At 65.9% G+C, this 1386-nt stretch overlaps 1 protein-coding gene across 1 annotated transcript; it reads right to left on the reverse strand.

The window, feature by feature from the left end:
- Positions 1-44: 44 nt before the first annotated feature.
- Positions 45-575, reverse strand: EMIHUDRAFT_78710 (hypothetical protein; the record flags this gene model as incomplete). The annotated part of the gene is made up of 3 exons (XM_005761519.1): positions 45-185; positions 358-408; positions 510-575. 3 exons carry the CDS (start codon positions 573-575, stop codon positions 45-47), a joined length of 258 nt encoding a protein of 85 aa, XP_005761576.1.
- Positions 576-1386: the final 811 nt, after the last annotated feature.

Below are 1386 nucleotides of genomic sequence, written 5' to 3' on the forward strand. Positions count from 1 at the left end.
GGAAGAGAGAGACAAGTAATAATGTCCTGGTAGGTGTGTAGACTCTACTCGGCGGCCGGCGCTGCAGCCTCCGCCGGCGCGGGCTCATCGGACGGCGCGACGTTGGAAAGGTGCACGGCGACCTCGCGCTTGAGCAGCCGGCCCTGCTCGCCCTCCTTCATCGGCTTGACGTGCTTGGTGCGCACCTGCCGTGCCCGTGGCGATGAGGGTGAGGGAAACGCGCGGCGGCGGCTGATTCGTGGTGCTGTGGCGCTGATCGGCGGCGATCGTGGGTGGCGATAGCGGGTGGTGGACGAAGCGGCGAGCTGGCCAGGTGCCCAGAGTCAGGCGATGTGGACGCAGCTGTGTGGCGCGCACATTGACTCCCTCGACGACAACCTTGTTCGTTTTCCGGTCGAGCGAGATGACCTGCGCGTGCAATGGGACGTCGGTGAGGTCTTGCCTCCCAGCCTCGCACGCGAGCGGAGGCGCGGCCGGCTTGCGCGGGGCGTCGGGCGCTCCTTTCCGACGGCGCCCTTGTCGTCTCCCGAAAGGATCTTGACCATGTCGCCAGTGCGGAAGGCAGCGGCCGCCATCATCGTCGGGCAGCCGCGGGCGGCGGCCGCCGGGGCAGTCCGCGCGCCGAGCGAAAGCGCGCTGGCGCTGGCCAAGAGGCCGAGCAGCAAGCAGGACAGAACGCTCTGAGCCATCTCTGCTGAGCTCGCAAAAGAAATCGCGGTATCTGGCGTCGTCGCTTCGGCTCTCGCGGCGCGCAATGATGCGAGAGCAGCCGGCGTGTCCAGCTCCTGCCTCCTCGAGCTCCACCTCGCCGCGTACGCCCCCCCTCGCGGCGGCTGCGGGGACGACGCTTCTTCTTGTATCTTGAGACCCTCCCCGACTCCTCTTCTCCCTTTTCCCTGCAAGGTGGAGAGACTTTGTCGTCCTTCACTCCCATATCGCCCCGGCAGCCCTCTAACACTGGCCCACCTCCCGGGGCACCTCTTGACTTCTAACACTGGCTGCTGCGCAGCACTCTTTTCAGTGCCCGGTTGCACGCTTTCTTGAGGGTTTTGAACTTCCCGTCGACCCGGTTGAGCACATTGTTTTTATAGTTGCCGCCCGTCCCTGAGGCAACGAGCGCGAAGACTGTTATCGGTGTGGACAGAGGTGTTCGGGCAGTGGGCCGAGGGCCGTGTGACGGCGTGTACATGCCCCGGCGCAGAGACCCCCTTCCCGAACCCGCCGAACAGTCGAGAACAGCAGCAGCTGCACTTCGACGTCCTTGTCTTCCCTGGCGTAGCGATAGTCCCCGCTGTAGGACGGTATGCGGCGGTCGCCGCCCACCACCCTGCCCCCCCCTGGTATGCCAGCGCCCGGTCCTCCCTTGCCCTCTCTCACGGAGCAGGA

This window comes from Emiliania huxleyi (assembly GCF_000372725.1).
Source record: "Emiliania huxleyi CCMP1516 unplaced genomic scaffold EMIHUscaffold_7047, whole genome shotgun sequence".
Taxonomy (NCBI): Eukaryota; Haptophyta; order Isochrysidales; family Noelaerhabdaceae; genus Emiliania; species Emiliania huxleyi.